Below are 24,669 nucleotides of genomic sequence, written 5' to 3'. Positions count from 1 at the left end.
TGTGTCTGTGTCATTCGGAAATGACAATGGTTCCGAATGGAACTCCCGCGCTTAAATTCTTAAAAATTAGTTATAAACTAAAGAAAGTTGTTACATTTTTTCATTATTACATAAACACAAATATATTTTATATTCTTAATTTCACTATGATTCAAATATATCCATAGATTTGATAAATTTGTTTTTGTATAGAGGCTATCTATTTCAGTTACTCACAACCCGGAAGTTTCAAAGAAAATTTACAAAATGTCTATGAAGAAAAAAAACACGAATGTGTCATCTATTCTGTTAAATGACAATGAAAACGAAGCACTTTTCAACATCCTCGGTAGAGGTTGTGTGGTAAGAATAAGCAAACATTGAATTACAGGAGATACTCCCTTTTGCTTTAATTCTAAATCTAACCGTTTCTATGTAACATTATGTCAATTTATGATCACCTGTTTATTTATAGTACATCATCATACTAGCTTTAACATTTTTATTTGCCGTATAACATGGGTAAAGTTTAATTGGTTTCCGTTGTTTTACTGTAAACTAATGACAACTTTGCTTCAACAGCAAACAGATTGACCATGTTGAATTGCAAAAAGGGGAACAACTCTTTATTACTAAGTGAATATTTTGAACTCAGAGATAGTGCATGTACTTCATTTGCCACAGCTGCTTAACCCAGATTAGCCCGTTTGGTGCTTCCTTTATAGACACAGTCGCTTCATTTGCTGTAAAATCAGCTGGCGCACATATTCATACACTTCTCTCAGCAGTTTTAACACACCAGTAAGAAAGATGTGGTGTAGTGGTTAGTGCATCGGACTACTAACACAAAGGTTCCTGGTTCGATTTCAGTTTCGGGATGAAAATTTCAGGGACTGAATTTTCAGCTCTCTCTTGACATCATTTGAGAGTATGGTCTTGAGGAAACGATGATAGTCTGTAGGAAGGGGACGATAAATGGCTGACCCATGTTAAGAGAGAGCCATACATGTATCTCTTGCACGTTAAAGACATCGTTGTAGATTTCGAAAAAGAGCAGGCTAATGCCGCTACAAGGCAGCCCTTGCACCCGCTAAGTGGAAAGGGATTAATATAAGTTGTAAAACTTGTTTTCCAATCCACTATAAATATGTTTAACCTAACACACCAGCAAGCAATCAGCCTGTCATAAAAGTACATGTATGATGGGAAGCGTAATTTAGGATAAATTGTCGGAATTTGAAAGGTGAAGATTGAAACAATTTCATTATATGATATACTGCAATGGTTAAATGTGACGATAATAAATTGTAAAGCTACAAATGTACATTTTATTTTCAAATTTTTCAAAATCATCTCAGAGAAATGTTTTTATGATGAATAAGGCCTCGAAAAAAGATTGCATATAAAAAATACATATTTATTATCAACATATTCATTTTTTATATTCTCCAACTTGGAAACCAAAAAGTATAAATTTGAACTTCTGTCGCCATCTTTAAATCAGCCTGTTCAACTCCGTTTACTTCTCAGCCATTTGACCCAGTCACATGATAAGGCTAACTGGGCATATCCCCGAACTAGAACAAATGAAGCAGTCACAGATAGTACAATCTGTGAATATCCCCGAACTAGAACAAATGAAGCAGTCACAGATAGTACAATCTGTGAATATCCCCGAACTAGAACAAATGAAGCAGTCACAGATAGTACAAACTGTGGATAATATGTGGAGCTCCTGATATTCATTTCAGTAGGCATAGGTTTTAAAAGAAAAAAAAGGTAAAGTTCAGAAATGTCAACAAAAAAAATTATTGAGAAAAATCCCATATTTTTCCTTAACATTTTTGGCTACTTTTAAGCAAGCTACATTTGCATGGGATTAGCCTGTGTGCAGCTGAATCCAGGTTCGTTCGCCCTAAAACAAGTTCCACTTCTTTCACTTTTGCACTCTACACATTTGCACCCTTTTAATCGGTTTTGTGTTTAATAATTTGTAATTGAGTTTTGGTTTATATTGTATTGTTATAAAAAATATAATGTTACACAACACATTGATTTTCTGAAAACATTTTTTGTGTGGAATAAATCTTAAATCGTGTTTTGGTTTGAGAGTTTCTATATGTATATATATTTTTTTCCATTCAATGTTCAAAATAAAGTGACATTTTGACAACGGTTTTTTAGGATGAATAAATCTTGATCATGTTTTGGTTAGTGTATTATTGCTATACATATTTTTTTCATTGTTTCTTAATAAAGTGCCTTTTTCATGTTTCTTTTTCATGTCATGCATGAAGTCTTTTTAAAAAATAAATTTGTTGAAAAAATTTTAAATACACTTTTTGGTGCGAATGGACCTATTGGGGGACCCTGTGAGGTGATGACATGTATGGTGTGAATGTGAATTGGGAACAAACTGGCCTGATACAGTTCCAGCTTGGATTTGCCAACCAGAAAAAGGGCATCTGATGAGACATGAAATGATAACATGAAAAGGACATTTAACGAGTTAAATTATATTTTATAATAATTATTCTGCTATTTAAAAAAGTATTTAGAGAACCTGAAAACATGCTCAAAACCCAAAATAACATTTTATGTGGTCAAATATAGTCATTTTCTATTTAAAACAAAGAAAGACAATAACAATGGGATACATGTCAATTTTACTTTAATTCAACTTCAGAAATATGATTTTAATGACATGTACATGTACATGAACATAAGTTCCTTGTCCATATTACAATACATAACGGAGGACTTTCAAAACTTTTATTTAGATAGGGTTATTTCCCTTTTTCTTAATTGCATCAGCCATATTGCAGTGTCTTTTTACATGTACCACAGAATACCACAGAACTACAAAAATAAACAAAAGCTGAAATTTCTAGATTTTAAAGTCAGTATTAAGCATTTTTTTAAAGTTTTGAAATATTGAAATTTCAAAAGTAAAATTTCATGTAAAAGTCGAAATTTCCACTGTAAATTAATAAAAAGTTCAATGAAAATCAATTTTCATATATCATGTATATGTCTCTGATAAAATTCTGAAGAACCACATCAAATTCCAGTAAAGAATTGTAAACATATGAAATATGTATGTTAAAACTAACATCCACCAACACTATTCTTTGAATGGTAAATATTGCAGTATGCTACATTTGTACCTACATGTAGCCCAAAATAGCCAGGTGCAACTCTCTTTCTTTTTATATTCTTAAATCTTAGTCCTGACTACTAGTATGCATGAGTTTCCACACTTCAGTGCAGAGGTACTAAGATGTACATTTGTGGTAAGTTTCATTCAACATGGTAAACTTGTTCTATTACTATGTAGATATAAAATAAGAGATAATTGATAATGTCCCAGTTGAACTGTAGAAGAGAGGCGAAAGATACCAAAAAGCAATAGAGAAAGTAGATAAAAAAACATGAAAATCAACAAAAATCTGTTGGTGGCAATGAAAACAAATGAGAATTTTCTATATTTCAGACACTTGCCTCTGGTGTATGTCAACTCTATACAGCTGACCCACCATCAAGACAGAGGTGGAGCAAAAGATTTTGTGGTGTCGTTTGTTTTGTGAAAGACAATCCGAAGAGATCCTACTACATAAGATTGTATGACATTAAGGTACATTTTATGTTATGTAATTACCAGAAGATTTATTTGTGTTTTAGTATTTATTACTGCAAAATGTTGCCTCAAAGGGTGATAATATATTAAAGAGCCTTTATCTATTTCACCTTTTAACCTACCTAATTTTTCTTAATTGTGGTTTTTAAACCATTATCTTGATGTTTCAGCCATAACATAATTTAAAACTTTTCCCCTTACAATCTTATTTGCAACTCCTTAATTATCACATGTAGGCAGTCTCTCTTGTCCCCAGTAGAAAGTACTGACATGTGTCCTATGTTTTATCACATTTAGGCAGTCTCTCTTGTTCCCAGTAGAAAGTACTGACATGTGTCCTATGTTTTTATCACATGTAGGCAGTCTCTTTTGTTCCCAGTAGAAAGTACTGACATGTGTCCTATGTTATTCAAACGATTAATTATTAGTATTGTTTAAAAACCACAATTACATAAACTGTTCATTACATAGTGGAGTATTCCTAGCTAGCTACTTTCTGTCTATAGAAATAAGAAGATGTGGTATGAGCACCTATGAGACAACTCTCCATCCAAGTCACAATGTGTAAAAAGAAAACATTTATATGTACCAAACAGTAAGCTATAAAGGGCCCAAAATAGGTTCATATTTATGAATTTCAAAAACAAGGTTCATATTTATGAATTTCAAAAACAAGGTTCATATTTAGGAATTTCAAAATCAAGTTTATTTTTTATTAAAATTGCATGCTGTTAAAATAACCTGCATCAGTTTGCTGTAAAAAACAAATAGTCAGAAAGATTTAATAAGTTACAACATTTCGCAAGTTGAAGTCAACAGCACATTTTATGTGTGTCTGGAGGTAGGGATGAAATTATTGTTTATACATGTAGTATAAGAGTAAATTATTTTGAGTTTTTCTTTCAATGGTGCTGAACGGCATTTAACACCTATCGATCAATCAATTTTTTTTCAAGGCTCTGAGAATAAGGCAATTGCAAGTCACTTTTACAGGCTTAGGGAACTTTCTTTTAATAGCTATATATATAGTTGACACATTCCCCATTTCCTTTCTCAATTTTATTTATTATAGATAAGTCTTTAATCGCAATTTCAAATTATAACAAAAGAAGTTTTTCACTTTGGTGTGCTCAAATTTAAAACCCACAAAATAAAAAATGAAAATGCCATCAGCCCAATAACATTTAATTTGTATTGCATGACATGCATGTACATGTTGAATTGATATTAAAATCTGGTTAAACACATTTTTTCTTCACAAAATGAAAATCTACATAACAATTTGCTTGTAGTACTAATTTTTCATATTTTATTTATGCATAATAGCATACCAATATGACATGTAAAAATGGCTTATGGCTATAGATATATAAACAAAAAAAACTTCAAAGTCACCTGAAAATGGTGTGATATTATCAATTATTAATGAGTGTTATTTATAGATTTGATCACACGATTATTCAGAAGAATTTTGTAGGATGCATTTGGTATGTCTGAAAGGGACGAATCAATCATAAAACATTTTACCTATATTTACATCGTATTGTATTGTAATCAGTGTGCAAATACGATTTGTTTGTCACATGATTGTAACATGATAACAAAGGAAGTTAGAAGATATAAAACGAAAACCACAAATTAATCAATTTACCACTTCTTTTGTAAATAAGGGACAGGTGGTTTCAGTTGGACAGAAAAAAAGAAGGGAATTTTCTGTTTGGTCATTAGCCATTAAAATTGTTTTCGTTACAAAATGTAGATAATTTCAACAAATTTAAATAAAATATATAAAGGTTAAAAGGAAATACTGATTAACAATGTCTTGATGGATGATGTTTTTGTTTACATTTACAAATTGCATGATTTGGTTTTATTTGTTTTCAGGAAAATGCAAATTAAACATATGGTTATAGGGGTAATAAAATTAAATGTTACAAAAGCCTTGTCTGAAAACATCTATTTGCAATGTTTACATGCATTATTGCATTGACTCCAATTTTAGCAGGGAACTAGTTCTGGTGGATTTTGTGTATTTTAAGGTTAATTGCCACTTTTCCAAAGTATCCCCCTCAATGGCAACAATTTTGTTCAGTAAAGTTAAATGAAATGACTAAAGTGCAATTAACTTACATGTAAGAATGTCAAACAGGCTATTCGAACTTGTAAAATATATGTGTAGCTATCTACATAAAATGATACAATTATACAGTTGCCTCTTTATTCTCAGAAACAAATTAATGCAGAAGCATATATATCATGAATCAAGTAAACATGAATTGATCAAATCTGTCGTTTTCTCTTCCTGCTTTTTGACTTAAATGATTAGCAAAGTTACATTTAAGGGCTCTTTCCATGAGAAAAAAACAAACTTAGAAAATAAGACATTTTTGTCTAACCAATTTACCAGTAGAAGTATTTTTCTGGTACCCTTTTCTATAAAATGAATACAGTGATCACTGAAGAATAAAAACTGATATTTCTATTCAGCTAGGAGGGAGCTACGACAGGGTAAGTTAGCAGTGTTGTTCAACATTTATTGGCATTCATGCATTGGAAGAGTCTACACATTTCCCCTGAATGCTATACGGTCATGAAATATAAATGTATATACATTTTTATACAAGTGTATGTATATATAAAATCATATTTAATATTTGATAAATGATGTATAGTAGATGCATATGTTTAATTGCTGTATAGAATGTGGTCATTTCAGTACGGAAATGCATGAAGGAAATGTTTATTATAGATATTCAAAAACAGTGCCATGAAAGTTCTGGCATATTGTTTTACCTGTATACTTCTGCGAAAGGGGACATTGTCCACTCAATGTTGCCCACAGTTTACAAGGTAGAAAGCTTTAGGTTTAGGTTCAAACACAATCATTGTAAAAACTGTGTGTAGGATGATGGCCTTATGGTGTGCAGTTGTTTGTTTATCTGTTGTAAACATGTAGCGCTTTTAGCCATGTACGCATAAACATTTTAACTCCAGACTTTTAGTTTGTTCTAGACTCACACATTTTCTATAGTATTCTTTGAACCATTATAAAAAGATAACAAAATTATTCAGAAATGTAGTCTTAGACTTAGGGTATGAACTGAATACCGTATGCTATTTTGACAGCATTCAAGTTGGGTTTATTCAAAGACACAAATTATAAGATATCACATCTGCCAAAAAAAAAATAAACCTGCATGAATGCCACCTTAACCCAGTATTGTTTTGAGAATGTGACAAATCAGATTAACAGATAAAATAATGTTCCTTCAGGTTCCAATTTAATCATTGTCCACCTGTCCACCTGTTCACCTTCATGTATGATTTACCTGGATGACTGTTCTTACCTTACAAAATAATATTAACAGTTAGTAACAGTTTATAGCCATTTTATTTAGCAGCTCTTTTATAATTACAAAAAAAGCAAACTTCCAGAAATGGCAAAACTTTTCCATGACCTTTTCAGACTTTTTGAGTTCAAACCTTTTCAAATGCCTGACCTTTTATTAATTTTGTTTCTAATCCTCTTAAAAAAGGCTGGCAGATATTGGAGCAATCTTTAATTAAGTATGCATTCAAGTGATTTTGAATTCAAATGCAAATTGTAACATTTATATCAATAATTATAAAATTGAATTTACATTTTTACATGAGTAAGACAGTTTTCACAACAAGTCTCTACTTTATTTTTAGATTTAAAAAAAAATCTGCCAACTTACTTTAAAAATCATTGTTTAAAAATGTTTGATATTACACTGATTCTCAAAATATTTCATAGTAGTTTCCATCAGTAGCAAATAAAAGATAACATGCTTTTCTTGTTGTTGTTTGGTTTGTATTCTGTTATTTTTTTTTTTGTCTTGATTAAGTGTGTTTGTGACTTCATACCAAGTTTGAAAAATTAATTTAGAATTAATCATACATACTACGTAAAATGGAATAATGAAAGAAATATCTTTTACGAACAAAATCTTTGTTACTGAGATCTCAAAGAGATGTGTTATGTAGATATAATGCTTTTATTTTTAAGAAATAATAAGATTACAAAAAAACTTGCAGCTTTAATACTGTCTTGTTGTTTTATTTAAATTTTCAGTGACTGTATTTTTTGCCATTATTGGCATCATTCTCTGTGACCACTCTTAAAACATTAATATTAATATTCACTTGTATTTATTTTCTTTTGCAGAAAGATGCAGTTATATGGGAACAAGAAATTTACAATCAATTCAAGTACAAAGCACCTAGAGAATATTTCCACACCTTTGAAGCTGATGTATGTTAACTCTTGATAGATACCAATATTATGATATTTCAGAAAGCTACTTGCAAACAATTGATTAGATAAAAGCAACACAAAAAAAAAAAAAACATCTTGAAAAACCATCACAGACAAATAACAACAAATAAAAACAAATTAAATGGAATAAATGTAACAGCTAAAATATAGAAACACAAACTCTCCTTACATGTACATAATGTATGCACTCATTATACACATGTACTATCTTTCCCTCAGTCAAATTTAATAATTGAAAAAAAAAACAGTTTTTGGCACAGTTTGGTCCAAAACACAATGAAATTTTGGCCATTGTTTTGTATTTATTTAGAAAAATAAATTATAATATTCTTCTAACAAATACAAGCTAGCCATAGATTTTAATTTCAAGTTTTTAAACTTGTCAGGTCATTTATTTAATTCCCTATTACTTGGTCATCTAAATTCTGTTCTATTAATTAACAACAAGGTTTTAGATCATTTCATTTCCAAGATCCTCCTACGATGAACCTATGATATTATTTTTGTACTATAAAGAAACCTCTATAACCATTTAAAATAATTAGTTATTAAGGCTTGTGGTTTAGGATAAAGGAAATATATTAAGTTTAACATTTGATTTATTCGCATAAAATTTATAATTAAAAAGCAGATTATTTTTTGTGCAAATATTTCATTTTGGTATTATCATTTTTTTTTTATGTTTATAGAAATTAAAACTTTAGAATAATTCAAAACTACAGTTATAAATGAAGGAAGTGTTCTTATTAACTTAATATAATTAATTAGTTTTTTAACTTTTAATTATCATTATTTTCATCATTTTCCCATTATTTATACGTATGTTTTTCTAAGGTCATCTGTTATTAAGTACTCTTTGTTAACTTCAAAATTAATATGTTTGTGAATAATGTCTTTCTGATTTTTTGCAAAAAGCATATAATTTTTTTGTGTTTTCATTCATGATCGTTCTGAGAAACCTTTTAAGAAAGTTAACTGGCAGGTTTTAAAGAGAACAAGGTTCCAAAAAAGTGGTTATACATGGAAAGACTTTTGTTAAAGAACTAATATTAACCCATTGCTGATATTGAGTTTTTTTTTTTAAAGCTTTAAAGGATTTGGAAATTCAATTCTACAGTTAATGAGTGTTCTTAAACTTTAATTAATTAATTAGTTTTTTAATTTTTAATTTGTAATTATCATTATTTTCATAATTTTCTCATTATTTATACGTTTGTTTTTCTAAGGTCATCTGTTATCCAGTACTCTTTGCTAACTTTATGTTTTTGAATGATGTCTTTCAGATTTTTTTGTGTTTTTATTCAAAATCGTTCTGAAAAACCTTTCAAGAAAGTCTACTGGCAAGTTTTAAAAGCAACAATGTTCCAAAATAGTTGTAATACATGGAAAGACATTTGTTAAAGAACTAATATTAACCCATTGCTATTATTGAGGTTTTTTTAAAGCATTTAAGAATTTGGACCTCCAAAACTACAGTTAATGAAGGAAGTGTTCTTATTAACTTAAAATAATTAATTATTTTTTTGAACTTCTAATTATAATTATTTTCATCATTTTCTCATTATTTATACGTTTGTTTTTCATAGGTCGTCTGTGTTCAAATACTTTTGTTGCTAACTTCAATTAAAGATGTTTTCGTGCCCCACATACGATAGTAGAGGGGCATTTTGTTTTCTTGTCTTTGGGTCCGTTCGTCCGTCTGTTCGTTCGTCCATTTGTTCGTTCGTCCATTCGTCCGTTTGTTTGTCCCGCTTCAGGTTAAAGTTTTTGGTTAAGGTCGTTTTTGATGAAGTCGAAGTCCAATCAACTTGAATTTTAGTACACAAGTTCCCCCTGATACGATCTTTCTAATTTTAATTCCAAATGAAAGATTTGACACCAATTTCATGGTCCACTAAACATGGAAAATGATAGTGTGAGTGGGGCATCCGTGTACTATGGACACATTCTTGTTGAATAATGTCTTGATTTTTTTGCAAAAAGCATAATTTTTTTGTGTGTTTTCATTCATGATTGTTCTTATCGTTTAAGAAACATAAAGGATTTTACCAGATTTTGCATGAATGTAGTTTTAAAATGGTTTTATTTTTTATCAAGAAAAGAAAGACATAGTTTATGTTATACTGAACACAGTAAAGCACTGAAGCCATTTCTGAATAAATTTTACCCATAAAATCTTTAAGAATAGTATAGTATGTATGATCATGGGAATGACCTCAAATCATGAAATTATACATGTAGTAGGTTTTCAAGGTTTAAAACACAGATAATATATGGTTCTGTTAAATAGTAAAAAAAAAGACTTACTTAAAAAAAAATCTTTATTTTATTATAGGAAGTACAGGCAGGTCTGAACTTTGCCAGTGAGGATGAGGCTATAAAATTTAAAAATGCTGTTGAACAGAAATTATTGGAGAGGCATCAGAAAAAAATTGGTAACTTTGCACATGATTTAGGTTCTAAACAATAACTGGGTTGGAAGTAATGTAGTCAGACACACAATGGCCAGTTACCAACAGCAATAGAATAAAATGCAATCGGGAATGACAAATAAAATAATTAAGCATTCATTTTCTTTAAAGTTTTGTTCAAAGTCAAAAATGTAAGATGTAATGTTATGTACAGTAAGATCTTGCTCAGACCATTATCTTATAACATGCATGTCATATTGCCTGAAGAGTAAAAGGGTAATGTGTGTGTCTTACTTAGCCTTGCAAAGGAGAGGGTACATTTTGGGGCTTATTTTATTAGATACCTTTATTATATTATTCAGTTTTAACAAGGAGGTTATATTAGAAGGAGAGTGAACACTCTGCTTGATACAAAATTAGCATCCCCAGGATAGCAGTTCGATCAGAGAAAAATGATAAAATTATAAAGAAACCGACATGTTTATCACCCACTTGACATGGCCCTCTGATGTACCAGGCTGTTACCGCGAGTAGTTCGGGCTATTAGATAAATCGCATATGTCACGTGATTGTTATCAGTGACTGGGTCATTAGAGTTCAGGTGTATTTTTAGTTACAGTGCAGTGCATAGGTGTTTATGATTTGGAAAAAGATTTGTTGCGCAATTTCAAAATCAACCGTCTGTCTACGGTGAAAAAAGATTAAGAAATGACAAAGTTATGAGGGTTTAAAGGAAAGTTAGTGAGAGATTTTTATTCAACACTACATTTCTTTAAACAAAGATTTTCTCTTCACCTGTCAATTTCTGCTTATGAGAATTGGCAGGTAGTAATCATAGAAAATATACGAATATGCCAAGTACTTTAGTTGCGGTGACCGGTAACGACCGGAAGGAATATTTGCAATTGAAACATAGAGAAATTTATCGGGAACAACGTAAAAGTGACTTTCTGTTATGACTGTTGATATTAACATTGACGGCAATGAGACGGATATTCATTTTATTTCTATTGGTAATAAGTTTACTTTTAAAATTAAATTTTAATTTTTAATTACCGTATTCGGCCGTGTATAGTACGCATTTATGTATAGTACGCACCCCCTTTCCATCCCCATAAAATCGAGAAAAAAAGTTTTTTTTACAATTTTTTTTTTTTTTGTAAAAGCCTAGTTCAGTGAAAAAATCCATTGAAAGGGACCTATTCTCCATGTATTTATAAAAAAAAAATTGTTTTATTTATTTCATGAAAAATAATGAAATGGTAGAGCTTTTCATCAGGTAATTAATATTAAATAATTTTATAAAAGTAGTTATTAATCAAAAGATCCCTTTTAAAATCAACACTTGTCTAAGTATCTCCAAGCTGATATATAATATAACAAAAATTATTTGAATATTATGGAACAAAAGAAAAAAGAGATCAAACATTTCTCTAAATTAATTAGCTGTAATCAAAATGTTAAATTTAATCTTATATAATCTTTTCATTGATCATGTTGTTGTTTTGCCTGGGATTATAATATTTAACACCTGTCAAAACTTGACATCATTATTTAATTGCTACACACCCATACTTATTCCTTAATTACCCCTCTTGATTACCTTTGCAGGATGTCACACCTTTACTTTGAATAATCAATTTTGAAGAGAAAAGTTAAAAAGAATAAAAGAATAAGAATGAAATGAAATAAATATAATAAACGTCTCCAATATTCATATTAATGCAGAAAAAACGAAATTAAAAAAAAAAAAAAAAAAAAAAAAAAAAAAATTTTTATAAAATTTCAAAAACCGTCTATAGTTGTGTATAATCCGCACCCCTTGTACAAACTACATAGTTAAGGAAAAAGAGTGCGGACTATACATGCCCAAATACGGTACTTAATAAAAAATATCACAAAAAATCTGATTAAGATTTCAATAATTGTATACCCGGTCAGTTTATGACACCTCGGGTGTTTCCGTTCTTACTCGGGTATGTAATTAGGACAAATTTCCCTCTGTGACAGAGTCGATCTCAACTAATTAGCACCCACTTGAAGAAAAGTCAGTAACATTTTATGTGTAATTATCGTCTTTCGTCCTCTCTCCTTCTAATATAACCTCCTTGGTTTTAATGAGTTTAATTTCCAGTTGTAAAGATATCATTAAAATATCATATTTATATCAATTTGTACATTTTTTTTATATTTAAAAAAAAAATAGTCATTTAATGATGAGATTTTCTTTTCAGAAAGGAAAAAACAAACCACTGTTGTCAGTCATGGTCATCAGGCTAGTTCTCCTGTTATGAACAGTAAGTAACATGTTAGTTTATATTGACCAGATGAGTATACACATTTTAGTGAGCAATTTGCATCTGTTGTCAATTTTCATTTAAATCATCTCAGAAAAACTAAACTGGACAGTCATTTGTTCTTACCTCAGAAAAACTAAACTGAACAGTCATTTGTCTTAACCTCAGAAAAACTAAACTGGACAGTCATTTGTTCTTACCTCAGAAAAACTAAACTGAACAGTCATTTGTCTTAACCTCAGAAAAACTAAACTGGACAGTCATTTGTCCTAACCTCAGAAAAACTAAACTGGACAGTCATTTATCTTAACCTCAGAAAAACTAAACTTGACAGTCATTTGTCTTAACCTCAGAAAAACTAAACTGGACAGTCATTTGTCCTAGCCTCAGAAAAACTAAACTGGACAGTCATTTGTCCTAACCTCAGAAAAACTAAACTGGACAGTCATTTGTCCTAACCTTGCTAAAAGAGTTCATGGGCTATATACAATCAAATGTCAGTTGGAAATAATATTGCTTTGATTGATTTAAACTTAAGCTGATGTTTTTTACCCTGACATGCTTAGAGAGCCACAATGCTCCTTCAAAAGAAATTGCACAGTTATTGTAAAACAATGCTGTTCAAAATCCTAGGTCCAAATGATATATAGAGGCATGCAACAATCTAGTTTTTCAGAGAAATATTTCAGCAAATGATGTATATATATATTAGATATAAGAAGATGTGGTATGAGTGCCAATGAGACAACTCTCCATCCAAGTCACAACTTGTAAAAGTAAACCATTATAGGTTGAAGTACAGTCTTCAACAAGGAGCATTGGCTCACAACTAACAGTAAGCTATAAAGGGCCCCAAAAATGACAAGTGGAAAACCATTCAAGCGGGAAAAGTAACAGTCTAATCTATATAAAAAATGAGAAATAACAAGGATTTTAGAAGATATCTGACAATCAGGCAAGACTTTACTGAAAATATCTTATTCGAAAAACCCAAATGTAATCTAACATTATAGAACAACTTAAACAATGCTTAAAATAATACTGGGGCCAGTTGTTTGGTATCAATTTTGTTTTACTAGTATAACTGAACATGGTTATTTTTTTGGCCTATAAATATATAATATTGGGGTAACCTATACTTATAGTAATTATACCCCACGCAACGGGTTGCGGAGGGTATAATGTTTTTGACCCGTCCGTCCGTCAGTCCGTCAGTCCTGTTTCTTGTCATGGCAACTCCTCTCAAACCACACAATAGAATTTCACGAAACCTTTTCAGATAATAAGGACATACTATGTAGTTGTGCATATCGTCGGGAAATTGCGATTCAATTTTTTTTCTAGGAGTTACGCCCCTTTGAACTTATTTACTTTAATGTACTACTGCAACAGTTTGTCATCGCAACTCCTCTCAAACCACACAACAGAATTTCACGAAACCTTTTCAGATAATAAGGACATACTATGTAGTTGTGCATATCGACGGGAAATTGCAATTCAATTTTTTTTCTAGGAGTTACGCCCCTTTGAACTTATTTACTTTAATGTACTACTGCAACAGTTTGTCATCGCAACTCCTCTCAAACCACACAACAGAATTTCACGAAACCTTTTCAGATAATAAGGACATACTATGTAGATGTGCATATCAACAGGAAATTACGATTCAATTTTTTTTTGTAGGAGTTATGCCCCTTTGAACTTATTTGCTTCAATGTACTTCTGCAACAGTTTGTCATCTCAACTCCTCTGAAAACACACAACAGAATTTCATGAAATTTTGTAGATAATAAGGACATACTATGTAGATGTGTATATTGACAGGAAATTATTATTCAGTATTTTTTCTTATACAATTTTTTTTCCTTATACTTATTTAATTTCTCCAATGACAATGTGGGGACGTGGGGTATGTGAGCGTGCTCACTAAGGTTCTTTAATTATTTAATGATATTTATTTAATATTCAGATGTGCCAGCTCAAGCTCCTGTGGTTAATGTTGATATAAAGTCTGGATCAAATACCATTGGAAAGAGTAAGGGAAATAAAAAGGACAAGAAGAAAAAGCTGACTAAAGAAGATATTAGTACACCCACTGCATTTAGACATGTTAGTCATGTTGGTTGGGATCCGACTAAAGGATTTGATGTGAGTTGATTAACATGTCAAAAATTGAAGGAAATCAATTAATCTAGCCTATGTCAAAAGTTAAAGAATATGTGAGTTTATTAATATGTCTAAAATTGAAGGAAATCGATTGATCTAGCCTATGTCAAAAGTTAAAGAATTTGAGAAATAGGGATACTTAACATACAAAATCAGCTATCATTTTCCTTGACCTCATTTTCATTATTCAGCAAGTCCGTACAAATTATGCACAAATAGGGAAGCACATAATATATAAAGTGTTATTTCATTTACTAGTACCTGGTCGTTAACCCTGTGGAACTGTGAAAATAAGGAGAATATAAGAAGTGAAATCAATTTGGAAATCATTGATGTAACAAAAAGATTCAGAAGTTAACGAACAAAACATTTGAAGGCTTGATGTTGATTTCTATGAATTAAAAACTGTAGAAGAGAAATATTGTCCACCATTAAAAACATAATTGTTGATCCTAATGACATAAAATGAAACCATGAGAACATCCTTTAAAAGAAATATTGTAAGCTGCAAAATTTTTGTAATGACTTATCATTATAAGAAATTTGCAAATGGATAGGTTTCGCAAAAATAAAATGTAATTATTTGTATGCTGCACATCTAAAAATCACAATAATTTATCTCACATGTTTGTCCATCGTTCAAAATATGCAATGACAAGAGCACACAAACATTTTACGTATTTGCAGTACTATGAAACTTTGTCATAGATTTAAAAGCCTTTGTTGATGATATTTGAAAGCATTTATCACAGTTAAGAAATTAATATTTACCAATTCATAGAGATGTAAAAGCGTGGTCAAGAAGTTTGTAAGTATACCTGAAGTGTTTGTTATATGACTGCATGTTGTTATTTTTACAGTTTTATAAAAAAAAAAATGTTAATCCTATGATATACCAGAAATTTATCTTTCTTACTGTTCTCTTTAGATATACATGGTAAATTTTTCCATGTTATTAAGTTTGAACAATAGTTTTGAACACCAAAACATAGATACCATGTCCAAAATTTAAAAAAAAAACTTTTTAAACACTTAACAAATGTAGAGCTAAAATTAAAAAGATTAGAAATATCTGTTTTATAGATACTTCTGTCATGCCAAGTTAAAATCAACTTCAGTAAATGATACAGAGAGTTTATAGGATTTATTAAAACAAAAGTCACAGATAAATTTCATGTTGTGAAGTTTTGCACATTATAAAAAAGAGTTGGTAGCTTTTGAGATATGATGAAAATTGTATTGAATTTTCAATTTTTATCACAGATGAATAATTTGGACAATGATATGAAGTCGCTATTTCAACAAGTTGGTATTTCTGACACGACTGATATGGACAAGGAAACCGTGGATTTCATTTATGATTTCGTTGAACAACATGGAGGGATAGAGAAGATTAGAGAGGAAATAAAAAAGAAACCTCCTCCTCCACCCTCATCTCATAGTAAGTATTAAGATTAATTTGTCAATTCAATTCATTGTGCAGGTGCTTAAATTTTATATACTGGTAACCCACTTTTTTTTTGGGCGTACACTATATTTTGAACATAGCCCATTCTAACTGATTACGCAGCAATTTTATTTTTTTATGATTATTGGGGTAAAGATTGCTTAAAATGTAATCAAAACCCTATGGCACTGACTTGATATCTTGATCTTCCAAGGTTTATCCAAACTTTTGAGATACACAAAATATGGTGCATAGATCATAACATTCTATACATCCTATCCATGAACATTTCCAGAAATTCATCATTTACAAAATGATATTGTACCTGTCAAGAAAATAACATAACTTTTGCAAAGTGCAGGAATCTAATAACAGTTTTAAAAATATCTATGACTTTAGAAATTGGAGTTATCTTCCTTTGTTCAAAATTGTAGTTAATTAAACTACACCAATGGGTTATCTATCATAGTTGATAAATTAATATTCACTACTCTGTAGAGCATAGCCCTAAAGGTCCTATACGTTATATAGATCTTAGTCCTGAAAGTCGTAACCGTGCTACAGAACGTAGTCCAGGAGGTCCTAAGCGCTCTATTGAACTTAGTCCTGATGGCCGTTATCGCTCTGTTGAGCGTAGCCCTGAAGGTCCTAAGCGCTCTATAGAACTTAGTCCTGATGGCCTTAATCGCTCTGTAGAGGGTAGTTCTGAAGGTCAAAACAGATCTATAGAACGTAGTCCTGAAGTTAGTAAGTATACTTGAAGTGTTACTGTGTTAGTTATTTGACTGCATGATGTTATTTTTTCAGTTATATCTGGTCTCCATTTCTTTGAAACAATGGTGCATCCATTGATAATAACTTTTTTCAAAGAATGGTATTTGAAATGTTTATCTTTTATCTTTTAAAAATGTTGATTTAAGTTTTTGTTGTTTTAAATTTGTAAATTAATTTCCATTTTATACTGTTAAATGGACATACTTTGTGGCAGTCAGCATTACACTTTTACATTGACAGACATACAGGCAAGACATAGGGTTACGTTAGAGGATTTATCCTATGCATATATTTCTTACCTTTTTATACCCCAGCACAGAAAAGGGGGAAAGGGGGAGGTATACATGTATATAGTTTCCACCTGACTGTCATTTTAGATTCCTTATACTAACTTACATACTTTATGTTGCACAGCAATCTTACTTAGATATTTATCACATATGACACAAGGAACATCCCTTTATATTTTTATTTGGAAACCATTTAATTTTTGTTAAAGAGATATTTTAAATGAAAGAGTGAATTGCTATGTGAAATAAATGTACACAAAAAAATTATGTGCTGCCATTTTTTGTTTTTCTCTATGGATATAATTCATAGCACCACAAAGTAGTTCTCTTGTTTAATACATTTTTCACTTAGGCCAGAGTCCAAGAGAAGACAAGTCTTCAGGAGGTCAAATAAGATCAAGCAGTATGTATTTCAGAGAATGGTGTTGTCATTTTGTTCGTTTCATATCATGGAAGTTGTTGTTGGTTTACACGTACCAATCAAAACATTGGTACATGTATATCTTGCTTTTACTAAGAACCAGTCAGAAGATTGAATTCAATGATTTGATGGTACACAAAATTATTTATTTGTTTTATTTAGTTGATGGTTCACTTATTACTTACTAGTTTTATTTTGTTGAGTTGTTGGTACACTTATAAATTTTGTACTAGTTTTATTTTGTTGTGTTGTTGATGCATCTATAAATACTTTACTAGTTTTATTTTGTTATGTTATTGGTACACATATAAATTGGTTTTTGGAGTTGATGTTACATCTAATTAATTATTGGATTTATTTTATTGAGTAGATGGTACATGTACTATGCTTAAACATTTGCACGCCTCACTCCAGGGCGATGTTTAGCTATTTGGAAAAGTGAAGAATAGATTAGCCTGAAGTTAGATTATTAGAAACTTTGTTTTATGGATGCTTACTCACATGCTACATATAATATTAATCTTTAAATTACCTTGTTATATGGTCACATGATAAAAGGAACATCCCTATTGATTTTGAGCTGTAAAGTGTTTCATGTTTTTATTGGAAATTTTAAATAAAAGAAAAAATTGACGTATAAGATAAGTGTACTTGAATAAACATGATACCAATTTGTGTTCTGCTATGAAAATAAAGCAAAGCACTCCAAAGTATAAGAAATAAATTTTTACTTAGGCAAGAGTCCAAGAGGAGAAATGTCCCCAGGTCAAAAGAAATCAAGCAGTATGTATTCAGAAATTTGTGTTGTCACTTTGTTTGTGTGTGTGTTTGTTTGTTATGTTATTGTATTGTATTGTTGTAGTTTTTGTTGTTTTACATGTACCACCCAAAGATTTGATATCTCTTGCTTGACTAAAAACCAGTCAGAAGGTGAAGATAAATGATTTGATGATACACCTAGTTTTTTACTGGTTTTTGTTTTTTTCCCTTTAGCATGATCATGATGCAGTTTATATCTACATTTTGTGTCACCAAGTTATTAAATCTCTCTTGTTATTATTTAACCAAAAACACAAAGACATATTCATTTTTTTATCATTTTTGTTGAGCATGCAGCATACAAACATAGCAATCCTTTATTGGTTTGGCATCTTTAACATTTAGGGGCAGTTTTTAGTACAAGTTTTTGGAAAATCAAAATTTTAATTGAAACATGGACAGAAGCTTTTCATGATCAAAAGACAGTTTTTGTAGGAAAATTTTGAGAAATAGTTTTTTTCTAACATGTGGTAGTTTACTGATAAAAAGACTGTATTTTTTGGCAGGTAATGTTTACATTCAATCTCGGTTAATGCTTTTAGACATTAATATCTTTGTGAACCCTCATTGAATGTAATGAAACTTGGATAGACACTTCTTCATGATCAAGAAAGAGCATCTTGATAATAAAAATGTTATTTAAATGTAACCAACAATCAATTAGATATACAAAGTATTTTTAGTATGTAAGATTGTTGATTTATATTTTGTTTCCTAAGTATTTAGAAAAGTAATGTTTCCTTGAAATTATTCCACAACATTGATAATAATGGTACATTCTGTAATAAAATCTTTTCAGATAGCACTTTGGTACCATGGTGCAAGAAGGCCGTTGATAAAAATACTTTTTATTGTCAATACATAGATGTATATTTACCCTTAATCTTTCCTGGATACATTGTGTTCTATAGTATACAAGTGTGATATAGACTACATATTATGTGTAATTTTGTTCTTTTAGATTCACCAGCACATCCTCCTCCACCAAGATCAAGTGGCCCACCACCACCACCACCAGCTAGAACTGCTGGTCCACCTCCACCTCAAAGGGGTGGACCACCGCCTCCTCCAAATAGGACAAACCTTCCTCCACCACCAACACCAGCTAGACAAACTGGCCAACCTCCTCCTCCACCTTCATTCCATGCACCTCCACAACCACCACCTCAGTCTTCCAAAGGGGCACCTCCGCCAGCCCCTGCTCCAGGAATACCTCCACCACCACCCCCTCCTGCACCACCCGCTGCTCCCCCACCACCAGCAGCACCTGCAGCACCAGCTGGTGCACCACCAGTAGGGGTTGGTAGAGGAGCATTACTGGAGTCAATCAGAGGTGGAGCTACCCTCAAGCATGCTGCAGATGGACCCTCCAGAGGAGGAGGAGGAGGAGGAGGAGGAAGTAGTGATCCAAGATCAAATTTGTTAGATGCCATTAGATCTGGTAAAACACTGAAGGCTGTAAGTACTAAATAATTCTACATAAACAATATTACTTAAACTATTAGCAGGGGCTACAGTTCCCTCTTATATGTGGATAGTGGTTATATTTAGAATTAACAGTGAGAAAATATGTGTTATATTTGACCAATTCAAAAAGTAATGGAAACCTTATCAAATTCAATGCATGTTGGTCCAGATCTAGACATTCAGAATCCATGCATTGATCAATATTTACTTAATTAATACATGTACTTAGAACACAACAAACCAGCAGATGTTTTTGATTTACATTTTCAGTTGAATTTGTAGTCAATTTCTCACTTTAAACATTTTAAGATTTAAAATTTATCAAAAAACTATTAGCATAGGGTATATACACATGTACTTTTCCTTTTTAAATGTCTCAAAATTGAAGTCTTCTATTTATAAATTCTTTCATTTGGTTTTGAACACACAAGGAGCCATTTTTTCTGAATGCAATTCATTATCAATATTTATTGAATATGAAATGCACATTTCCGTTAAATTTGAGGAAAAATTGTCTTGAGTTATGTATATGATTTCTATTTGTAACATTTGAAAAAAAATCTTCAGTCTTGTTAAAGAGTAAATTGAATTAACATTTTGTTTAATGAGTTACAGTGAAAGCTATTGTTAAAACTTTTTGTTCTTCTTACAATAATTATAATTATATAGTTTTAATTTACAAATATAGGTAGAAAAGGAGGACAAACCAGAGGCTGACCCAGGCCAAGGAGGAGGTATTGTAGGTGCTTTAGCTATGGCATTGGCTAACAGACAGAAAGTATTACAGATGTCTGGTAAGGAACATGTTAAAACTCAGAAATAAGTCTCAAAAAGTATCAGCCATCACATGTTTGAAATTTGTCCAAATAAGATCAAATTTACTTATATGACTTATGAATGAATATAGATAAAAAAAAAAAGATTAAATGTTAGTTTTCTAGATTTATCTTCATCAGGAAACCTTGTTCCAATGCATTTGAAAACTAGGAATGTGTAAGTTAGTAAAAACATGACGAGCTAAATAACTGAAAGGGGTGTAAATAGAGAGCCAAATTCAACTAAGTTCAACAAATATGTTTCAAATTTTCCTCTTGATCATAAAAAAACTTTGTTCCAAAATTCCTAAAATTACAGAAAGGCTTGTCAAATTTATTCTGGACTGAATTTAATTTCTTATTTATATTCACACAGAAAGCTGAGCTGATGATACCCTATGGGACTAAATAAGTATTTGAATATGTTTATTTAAAATTTGTTTTATTTTATTATAAAAAGTTGTTTTCAAGGTTGAGGGAAAAAATCCTTAATTTGTGAAAATTAAATTATTTTACAGAAGATGAAGATGAAGACGAGGATGATATGGACGATGATGATGAATGGGATGACTAAGTCAGGGACAATCAATCGGATGACTTAATCTGAAAAAAAGAATGCATTATGATAACCAATAACAATAGGATTAAAAATACAAATTGTTACCTTTATTACATTTATTGACATTTGAATGATATACAGATTTTCAAGAAGACAGCATTATATTTGCCAGTAATTGACATTGAAACCATTTTAAACCTAAACAAACAATTAACATTTCCTGTGATAGTATAAAGCCCTTAAAATGAACCTTTAGAGCTGAAGTTAATTTTTTAAGCAAAGGGTAATAACTTTAATAAAAGATGGACTTTTTTTACCTCACACTCTCTGTGATATTAGGAGTGGAGAAAATAAATAAATCTTGGCCTTCAATTTAAACTTAGGGTTTAACAAATTCTCTTTTAAAAGTATATTAGAGACATGAGATGATGTTGTGTCTTTCTTTTTTTATCAATTTTTAGGTTAAAACTTTGCTTATCTGGTGCTGGAATTCAAAATATATATAGTCTCTAAGCTATTTGATTCAAGAGGTTTTGTTTTGTATTAAAAGGCTCAAATTGTACATAGGTGAACCAAAGAAGAACACATATCGTTTTGATACTTTTATACATCAAATTATTGTACTAGGTGGGAGTAGATATTACATTAGAGTTAAATTAAGAGATTTGCATGTTACTTGGACAGCATTTAAAAAAAAATAAACATTGGTGATGGGGACAGGGCTTGAATTTATATAACTCTATATAATTTCATTTGCTATTAACATTGCAAAGGGTTGGTAATGAATATTGCCCTTCAGTCTTTATATTATGATACTATACTAGTCCACACAAAAAGCGTATTGATCGTTATTTTTTTTAATCAGCTTTTAATGAGAATGTGATTTGTTAATTACTTTTTCAAGCATATGGTCAAAATTGCTGTCTGAGATGTTTAATGTTAATACTGATTCATGAGTTTTGTTTTAAGTATGGAAATGTTATTTAAAATATAATAAATGATACTTTATGATATTAATATATAAATTAATAATAAATGCACTTCATAAAACTGATTTGCTAACAGGTCATTCCTCTATGTAACTTCCAGTTTACCGTTGCTTTAACATTCCTCAGCTTGTTTGATTTTATATAGTGAATGCATAGAGTGAAATTTTTGTTGTCACATACATGTATCAGTCTTTTCAGTTCAACCATTTTGTTTATGATTTTTCAAGTGATTTTTATGTTTCTGATCCAAATAATGACAAGAAAGAGCTGTTATAATGCAGCTGATCAAATGTTTGTTTCATTATTTAATATTTATATTCCCACAATATGTAATTAAAAGTTAAAAATACTGTTACAGTAAGAACTATCACCTTGTACTATTCTATACTTATACATTGTTTAAGTTGAAATGTTACAAAGCTTTTTTAATGGAAATTTGCTTTCCACAAACATTAATATATATAATATATCTAAGTATATCAACGTGTATGATTGCATCCTATATTTGTCAAATATATTTGTTCAAAATGAAACAGCAATATTCTAGTGAAACTTGACATAACATGTCAACTTAAAATTACCCGTCAATTTTTATTTACTTATGATTTCCCTAGAGTTAAAAGTTTGTTACATGTCAAAAGTCATTTAAACTTTAGTTTTCTATTTTTGTGTATGAAGTTCATTGCTTTGCATTTTTAATATTATATAATTATTTCTTGCATGTTTAAGAGTTATTAAAGAATATTTTTCTATCTTGTTTCTTTATTAAGCCAATGATCAAATATTCACATTGTTTGTGCAACTCATATGCTCCAGTAAATTAATTATTATTTTTTTCAATCATTTCTGCTCACCTAGCACCCAGGACTCATCAGGTCATGTCTGTCATATGAAGCGTTTAAGAAATCTTCTCCTTGAAACCACTGTATCTGGGTGTGCAGGTTTGAAAACTGTAATTTCAGACAATGATGTGTGCATGCTACTTATAAAATGGAATTATTTGATGAACTTTTTTTAGATTTTGAACACTGGAACTTCTGATTATGGCCCTGTCACAAAAGGTTTTGGGCCATTTAGTTTTACTCTCATCTATCATTCCACAATGAACAGTGAAACAGACTTTTCTAAACGCCTTCACAAATTGAGCTGATTTTTAGTATGCAAGTCATCAATGATTAGTTACAATTTATTTAACCTTTGCAGAAATTGCAGACCTTAGACTTTGTGAAAATGGAGGTCAGTTTCGATATTGATGGTTTTTATACGACTGCAAATTTTGAAAAAATTTTCGTCGTATATTGCTATCACGTTGGCGTCTGCGTCGTCGTCGTCGTCGTCCGGCGTCCGAATACTTTTAGTTTTCGCACTCTAACTTTAGTAAAAGTGAATAGAAATCTATGAAATTTTAACACAAGGTTTATGACCATAAAAGGAAGGTTGGTATTGATTTTGGGAGTTTTGGTCCCAACATTTTAGGAATAAGGGGCCAAAAAGGGCCCAAATAAGCATTTTCTTGGTTTTCGCACCATAACTTTAGTTTAAGTTAATAGAAATCTATGAAATTTTGACACAAGGTTTATGACCACAAAAGAAAGATTGGGATTGATTTTGGGAGTTTTGGTTTCAATAGTTTAGGAATAAGGGGCCAATAAAGGGCCCAAATAAGCATTTTTCTTGGTTTTTGCACAATAACCTTAGGTTAAGTAAATGGAAATCTATGAAATTTAAACACAATGTTTATGACCACAAAAGGAAGGTTGGTATTTATTTTGGGAGTTTAGGACCCAACAGATTAGGAATTAGGGGCCAAAAAGGGACCCAAATAAGCATTTTTCTTGGTTTTCGCACTATAATGTTAGTATAAGTAAATACAAATCTATGAAATTTAAACACAAGGCTTATGACCATAAAAGGAAGGTTGGTATTGATTTTGGGAGTTTTGGTCCCAACAGTTTAGGAAAAAGGGGCCCAAAGGGTCCAAAATTAAACTTTGTTTGATTTCATCAAAATTGAATAATTGGGGTTCTTTGATATGCCGAATCTAACTGTATATGTAGATTCTCAACTTTTGGTCCCGTTTTCAAATTGGTCTACATTAAGGTCCAAAGGGTCCAAAATTAAACTTAGTTTGATTTTGACAAAAAATGAATCGGTTGGGTTCTTTGATATGTTGAATCTAAAAATGTACTTAGATTCTTGATTATTGAAGTTTTTTTGGTCCAGTTTTCAAATTGGTCTACATTAAGGTCCAAAGGGTCCAAAATTAAACTTTGTTTGATTTCATCAAAAATTGAATCC

At 30.7% G+C, this 24,669-nt stretch overlaps 1 protein-coding gene across 22 annotated transcripts; it reads left to right on the top strand.

Annotated features, from left to right (window-relative positions):
- The first annotated feature begins 192 nt into the window (after positions 1 to 192).
- LOC139511866 (actin nucleation-promoting factor WASL-like) lies at positions 193 to 23,123 on the top strand. Of its 22 annotated transcripts, XM_071298998.1 has the most exons (15): positions 204 to 342; positions 3,473 to 3,613; positions 6,104 to 6,124; positions 7,806 to 7,892; positions 10,252 to 10,351; positions 12,562 to 12,624; positions 14,594 to 14,772; positions 15,572 to 15,598; positions 16,054 to 16,231; positions 16,736 to 16,984; positions 17,654 to 17,704; positions 18,458 to 18,505; positions 19,503 to 19,999; positions 20,697 to 20,802; positions 21,342 to 23,123. In XM_071298998.1, the coding sequence occupies exons 1-15, from the start codon at positions 247 to 249 to the stop codon at positions 21,395 to 21,397; spliced, it is 1,899 nt and encodes a 632-aa protein (XP_071155099.1). In that variant the 5' UTR covers positions 204 to 246; the 3' UTR covers positions 21,398 to 23,123. The 22 variants fall into 22 exon arrangements, 15 of the variants coding, with proteins under 15 accessions (XP_071155099.1, XP_071155108.1, XP_071155117.1 ...); XR_011662114.1 differs by lacking the exons at positions 15,572 to 15,598; positions 16,736 to 16,984 and having other exon boundaries at positions 21,342 to 22,160; positions 22,340 to 23,123; XM_071299007.1 differs by lacking the exon at positions 6,104 to 6,124.
- Positions 23,124 to 24,669: the final 1,546 nt, after the last annotated feature.

This window comes from Mytilus edulis, chromosome 1 (genome assembly GCF_963676685.1).
Source record: "Mytilus edulis chromosome 1, xbMytEdul2.2, whole genome shotgun sequence".
In the NCBI taxonomy this organism is placed as follows: Eukaryota; Metazoa; Mollusca; class Bivalvia; order Mytilida; family Mytilidae; genus Mytilus; species Mytilus edulis.
The sequence above is the reverse complement of the archived record's forward strand: the minus strand, read 5'-3'. Positions and strand labels throughout refer to the sequence as shown.

What these genes read in the sequence shown, in the direction of transcription:
- LOC139511866 (XM_071298998.1), top strand. Translation starts at nt 247, where the DNA reads ATGTCTATGAAGAAAAAAAACACGAATGTGTCATCTATTCTGTTAAAT. An exon ending in GAGGCATCAGAAAAAAATTG is followed by an intron (nt 10,352 to 12,561) that starts GTAACTTTGCAC and finishes TTTTCTTTTCAG; the next exon opens with AAAGGAAAAAACAAACCACT. An exon ending in AGAACGTAGTCCTGAAGTTA is followed by an intron (nt 16,985 to 17,653) that starts GTAAGTATACTT and finishes TTTTTCACTTAG; the next exon opens with GCCAGAGTCCAAGAGAAGAC.